We start from the raw sequence: 6,409 nt of genomic DNA, 5'->3' as shown, positions 1-6,409 counted from the left end.
TAAAAGAAGGAAAAAGTCTCAAGATTCATTACCTTAAAAAATTATCTGAAAAACAAAATATGCTATTTAGATAACATCATGAACAAAACGAAGATTTATGAAAAATTCTGAAGCTACAGAAAACAAGCGGAAAAGCTTGCAAAAGCAAGCAACCACAAACATGTTAAGACAGGTAAAGACAAAATGAGCTGGTGGAACATCCAGAATACAAAACAAATATAGACTCTGTATTCCAGCACTCATTGCAATCGAGCACTTGGGAGTTATGCCATCTAAGCCTGCAGTCAGACAAGCACAGTTAAGTTAACAAAATTATCAATCATCACATTCGAATAATCAAAATGTCGATATATCACATGATTCTACCTTGTTTGCAATGTTGTTTGAGAGCCAGTCCAATCCCTCATACAGCCCTTCACCAGAAGTGGCACATGTGCTCTGGATATACCTGCAATGAATGATATAAACAAGTCTGTTCACAAGAGAATGGTGGATTGCTGGATAAGGGCATCTGACAGTCACAAGTTAGCTTACCAGTGGCGCTGACGAAGAGAGTGGAGACCAAGCTTATCAGTTATCTCAGCAGCATTCATTGCATTTGGAAGGTCTTGCTTGTTTGCAAACACTAGAAGGACAGCATCCCTCAACTCATCCTGTAAATACAACAGGAGGTATTATTATCACAGAAAAATCACGCAAATGTAAAGCTTAATCTGCAGCTTTTCATGGTTCCACCCTTGCTAGTCCTAAGAAAATCTGAAGCATTGTGTTACCTCATTCAACATCCTGTGTAGCTCATCCCTGGCTTCAACCACACGATCCCTGTCGTTGCTATCAACCACAAAGATAAGTCCTTGTGTGTTCTGGAAGTAATGTCTCCACAAGGGGCGGATCTGGAGAAGTCAAATAATAGGTCATCAACTAATAAATAAATTAAGCGATAGAATATTTAAATCTTTTGACTGATTGTAATGCATCCGAATCAGTCTATGCTTTTATGATTTGGACATAACAAGAAAAGGAATGGCACAAGGATGCGAAAGCAAGCATCACTAGGAGAATTTGGCAGAGGCCACGGTCATGCATTTGACTATCCTAATAATCAAGCATAAGATTTATAAAAACAATGTATAGCATAAAAGAATTGTTATACTGCTGCTCATGTTTTCAAGTGAATAGGTGAACAGCTGGAAAACTCTAGCACTAGTGAGTGTCTCAAATGTAAGCCACCAAATAAAGCATTTTCCTTGATAATCAAAGGAAACAGCAGAGAATACACAATGGCATAACATATTTAGCTTATGAATATGTTAAGTGCTGATGGAGGAAAATCAAAACAGCACTAGACCGTCCATAAGCACTCATTTTCAAGTACATAGATTCAATAACTCAAGAAGAAATTTCAAACCATGAAGGCTTAAGTTCTAGAATGCAAACATATTTCATGGCTTTCCTTATTATTAAACCCAACCCATTCAGCACCATTTAGTGAAAGATAAAAGGTTTCTACATCTACTGCACCCCAAAATGATAATGACATTCATGCAAAAGTATAAAAAGGCCAAATGCATACTCATTAAGACACACATACCTTGTCCTGACCCCCGACATCCCAAACAGTAAAGCTAATGTTCTTATACTCCACAGTCTCCACATTGAATCCTGATCAAACATCATCATCAGATCCAAGCCAATAGAGAATATATACGGGATAATAAATTTAAAATCAAGGTAATTAGTATCTTCTCGTAATAATGTGAGACTTACCAATAGTAGGAATGGTTGTGACAATCTCACCGAGCTTGAGCTTGTAAAGAATGGTTGTCTTACCAGCAGCATCAAGACCCACCATCAGAATACGCATTTCCTTCTTAGCAAACAGTCTGCTAAACAACTTGGTGAAAGACAGCCCCATTTTCTCACGTCTGCCGATTACAACAATCCAAAAATCAACTCACTAATTGTAAATTCCCATAGCTAAATCAAATGCAATTCCTCATCATTATCAGAAAATAGATCTCAATCACCTTGATTTAAAACATTGCACATTTTTAAATAAAAACGAATCATATCAACACACTAGATATGAACCCAGAGATTATCTAGACATTGAGTCAAATAAATCGACACAAACCTAGAGAATTCAGTTATTCAATACATAATAAATTAAACTGAAGACAACTTAGACATGGATTTAGACCTGATTTCCTACAGATCAGGTACCAAACAGGATGTATTGCATCCAGTGATATCCAAATCTAAGGTATCATCACAAGATTTCAGGTCATGCAAAAACAAAAGCATAATATAAAGCAAGATCCATGAGGCAGCATCACATCAAAATTAAGATCAAGCCATTACGAAACCAAATCGCGCTCTAAATCTTATATCAGACAAAATCAAAGACATAAAATCCGAATCACAGAAATTTAACAATTCGATTGAGAAAAATGTGACATGAATTTAGCAAATAATCAGAATCTAGGGTTCCGGACATAGGGATCATAGAAGAGGATAGCACTTGCCTGACAAGGAGCCAAAAGAGGAGAGGGAGAGGGAGAGAGAGAGATCTACCTCAGCAGAGAGAGCAAAGGGAAAATAAAATGAGGACGAAGAGCAGTCCTTAACGGCAAATATGCACACGATCCAAGAGACTAATTGTTTGTATTTATAGGACTTAACGGGGATCCTCTCCCTTTTGGCCTTTTTCAATTTTAACTGTCAAGTACGCCGTTAACTGTTACCAATTGGTTGCCTGTTTATGGGTTGCTTTTGTTACGCCGTTAAACCACGTTGTGGCCTGGCCTGCATTAGTTGGAGATTGCTGCCTGTTTGGAAATAGGAGAAGGGTTTCTCGTTTCGGGATCAGGACTTTCTGATCCCGACACTTGGAAATTCTGCCCTTCAAATTGCTTGTGCGGGGATCGGGGGCTGGGCTTGGCTTCGCGTAACAGCTATCAGACTTATTTAAATTCAAAATTCTTAAAAGGGCATGAAAAAGCGCAATATTTTCTTTCTATTAACCACGTTTTATTGCGACGTCAATCTCTCAATTCACCTATCTTTTTATAAAATAAATAAATGTATAATGTCCCACGTCATAGGCTAGATGGGAGTTTAGATTTTACGTACGCAAATCATGTCCAGATAGAAAAGAAAATTATTCCGATTAAGAAATTACATTTGGAGTGCCGCTCCTCCTACCCTCTGAAAGAAATTTTATGGTGATTTAGTTTCTCTCGTCCACTCTTCCACTCCTTTGCATTTGCACCGTATGGTTGAGAAACTGTTAATTCCCTCTGTCTAACATACATACATTATATATCCCAATAAAAGTTTCTTGGAAATCCTTCGATGTGGGTTGAACTTAATAAATAATGGGGTAACAATTACATAACAATACATCGACCGCACAGCGGGGATAGCTCAGTTGGGAGAGCGTCAGACTGAAGATCTGAAGGTCGCGTGTTCGATCCACGCTCACCGCATTTATGTTTTTGGGCCGGGGATTTATTTATGCCTCTTTCAAGTCGCAATATACCAAGCAAGGTTTCTTGTTGATCTCTCTCCCCGATACAACAAGCTTAATTTCTGAAACCACATTGAAATATCTCTCATTTCCCTCCTAGCATTCAGGAAAAAAAATTATCTTCTTCTTTTGTTTTAGTTTCTCTACAAGCATGATGAAATCTTTCGGCGATGCAGCAGCAACCGTCAACAATGAAGACAATCTTATGATGCAGCAGCAGCAGTCGGTGCAGGTTAAGGATGACGATAATTTTAGTATCCGTGAAGTGCAATTGGTAAGGGATTTGCAGGTGCACTTCATAAATTTTTTCATTCTATTAATATCTATTCTCATTTACACTTTGCTGCCCCTGCAGGATAAGAACAAGAAACGCAAGTTCAATGATGATGATATGAAAAAAAAACTTTGAGAAAAAGAAGAACGCATTGATAGGAGAGATGAGTTTGGAAGGATCGTGACTGAAAAACAAGCCTTTAAAGCTCTTTGTCATAAGTTTCATGCTAAGGGACCGGGGAAGACTAAGTAAGAGAGACGACTGAAGAAATACCAGCAGGAGATGAAACGTACGTACCTTGCAGATTTCGGAACAAGAATTACTGTCCGTCCAGAAGATGAAGGAAGCTCACCCTTCTTCACACTTTCCCCAAGTTCTTCTTTATTAAGTTTATTAATTATCCACCACTGGCCCATGTTTAAGATTAGTACTGGTACTTGAAGATTTCGAGAATGTGTCACGTGGTTTAATTCTTAATTCAATGTTAATGTTTTTTTTACTCTAATTGATTAGTTTTTAAAGTAATGTTGTTTTATATAATAGCACTACCGTCTGTTACCATGTTCCAGACATTTTCCTTTTATTTTTGTAATAATTTGGGTTTCCAATACACTGGGCAAAGACCATAGACAGTATAAGCTCGCATGTGAAGGGAAGAGGAACAATACTTTACACTATTTCCCATGCCTGTCCTAGAGTTTTTCCGTAACTATCGGAGTAGTATATTTCTTGATCCTTATTTCTTCGTAATGCCCATCTTGCAATCATTCACAAGCCAACTGATCTCGTTCCTTTCAGTGGTTATGATGAATTTAGTTTTGAGGCCTAGTGATTGACTGTTTGACTAGAGGACAAAACCAGGTCATCTCCTTCTTCTTTTTTTTCTTTTTTTTTTTTTGATTTACATGGGGTGTCCGGGTCAGCTTACGCGCACCACGATTAATTCTCACGGCCAACTGAACATCCTGCAAGCCTAGTGAACAGGTAAGGCACCGCGGGAATGACAAACGTGCATGGTAAAATTCAAACCCAGGTGCGGAGGAAGGGGACAAACCCCTCCCACCACTAGGCCAGAATCTCACTTGCAGGTCATCCCCTTCTTCATCTTGGTATTGGTGTATTGTCGCCTGTTTTCATCACGGGTCTCCGATCATGTCGAGTAATGAGCATCACTCATCGAGTAAACCAAAAAAATGAATCATGCCCTAGTAATACTGTACCAGCAGTGTCTTTGTCCTGGCACGCTTCTGTTCCTATGCAGGAAAACCAGTTGCGTCCAAATTCTCACCCATGGCGAAGCTTTCAATGCCTTTATGATCAACTTCACTTCAGAAAACACAGTTTTATAGTCATTCTAATCAAAACAGAGCAAAATGAGTGCAAATCTAATAAAATCTCCACTTCATTTTTCCCTCCTCAGGGATCCTATAATTATGGGGTTCTTTCCCCTTCCGATTAACTGTCAGTGCTACATAAATCCAGCAATATTCACCTTTGGTGACTCCAATTCTGACACTGGTGCTTATTATTCTGGACTTGGTTTGATGTTTGGAATTCCTAAGGGACTCACATACTTTAATAATCAGCCATCCGGTCGATTATGCGATGGACAATTGGTCATTGATTTCATATGTAAGTAGATCAACAAAGCCTTTCATTACCAAAAAAAAAAAACAAAGCCCTTGGCATTTGTTAACCATCTTTTACCTTTAAGGAGTTTCTACTTTCTTCAGAATGTAACGTAAAATGATGCTAATATGCCGCATCAAAATTGGCATCTATTGCACAACATTCGAACATCTAGTCCAAATATTTTACAATCAAGACCAAGTTAGTTTGATGCCCTAGACAATTTTAATTTCTTCTTGTTCATCATTTTGTGAGTGTTTCATAGTCCACTCTTTTATTATCTGCTCATCTAGGACATCTCTTAAATGTTATAATATACCAAAATCTAATACGTCGAGGATTGAGGTTTTTTTGGTATTTAAATAATAATTAATTAAATTTTTATATTAATATTTCATTTTTCATGGCTTAAAAAGTATATAATTGATGATAAATAAAAGTCATGCTATTTGCAAAGTAATCTATTTTAATAAGATTAGAAAATCCTCTAATTATAAAGTCAACTTTAAAGGAAAATTGTAATAAATAAATAAAAAATTTAAATTTCAAGTGCAAGAGTTTTTGTTTTTGTTTTTGTATGACAAATGTTCTAAGAGACAAATGTTCTAAGAGTTAAATTATGAATGTTTCGAGAGTAGAAAAAAATAATTTTTTACTTGAATAATTTGAGGGGTATTTATAATCCCAAAATCTTGTTTTTTTAATGAAATGGAAAGATTGAAGAGTTATTTTTTTTTCTAAAAACATTAATAAGAGATAAAAATCTCTTACATATTATTAATAAGATATAAATATCATTTACAAATTATTAATGAAATAAAAATATGATAAGGTTTTGATAAACCTTTTACACATCTATAAATATAAAAAAATGATTTTTTATTAGTTTATGTTAATAGTCTTCAAACAATAGTTTTAAAATAAAACCTGATAGTTCTTATATAAATCTTTAATAATCTTTAGATCTATTGGATTTA

General features: G+C 36.2%; 1 protein-coding gene and 1 non-coding gene across 5 annotated transcripts; one reads left to right on the top strand and one right to left on the bottom strand.

The window, feature by feature from the left end:
* Positions 1-2,686, bottom strand: LOC105136870 (ADP-ribosylation factor-like). Of its 4 annotated transcripts, XM_011042393.1 has the most exons (7): positions 2,575-2,685; positions 1,768-1,925; positions 1,592-1,662; positions 774-893; positions 535-653; positions 367-448; positions 1-278 (listed from the first exon to the last, which is right to left on the bottom strand). In XM_011042393.1, exons 2-7 carry the CDS (start codon positions 1,913-1,915, stop codon positions 273-275), a joined length of 546 nt encoding a protein of 181 aa, XP_011040695.1. In that variant the 5' UTR covers positions 1,916-1,925; positions 2,575-2,685; the 3' UTR covers positions 1-272. The 4 variants fall into 4 exon arrangements, with proteins under 4 accessions (XP_011040695.1, XP_011040674.1, XP_011040681.1 ...); XM_011042372.1 differs by lacking the exon at positions 1-278 and having other exon boundaries at positions 337-448; positions 2,575-2,686; XM_011042379.1 differs by lacking the exon at positions 1-278 and having other exon boundaries at positions 337-448; positions 2,526-2,636.
* A 729-nt stretch (positions 2,687-3,415) lies between these two features.
* On the top strand, positions 3,416-3,488 carry TRNAF-GAA (transfer RNA phenylalanine (anticodon GAA)). Its single transcript has one exon. It is a non-coding gene; the product is annotated as a tRNA-Phe (tRNA).
* Positions 3,489-6,409: the final 2,921 nt, after the last annotated feature.

The sequence above is a fragment of the Populus euphratica genome, unplaced genomic scaffold (genome assembly GCF_000495115.2).
Source record: "Populus euphratica unplaced genomic scaffold, PopEup_1.0 scaffold2.1, whole genome shotgun sequence".
Taxonomy (NCBI): domain Eukaryota; kingdom Viridiplantae; phylum Streptophyta; class Magnoliopsida; order Malpighiales; family Salicaceae; genus Populus; species Populus euphratica.
This window is presented reverse-complemented; position numbering and strand designations above follow the sequence as displayed.

Bases quoted from the DNA above. Each gene is read 5' to 3' on its own strand.
- LOC105136870 (XM_011042372.1), bottom strand. From the start codon at position 1,915: ATGGGGCTGTCTTTCACCAAGTTGTTTAGCAGACTGTTTGCTAAGAAG. The intron at 654-773 runs GTAACACAATGC...TTGTATTTACAG, and splicing joins TACACAGGATGTTGAATGAG to GATGAGTTGAGGGATGCTGT. The intron at 449-534 runs GTAAGCTAACTT...CATTCATTGCAG, and splicing joins TCTCTTCGTCAGCGCCACTG to GTATATCCAGAGCACATGTG.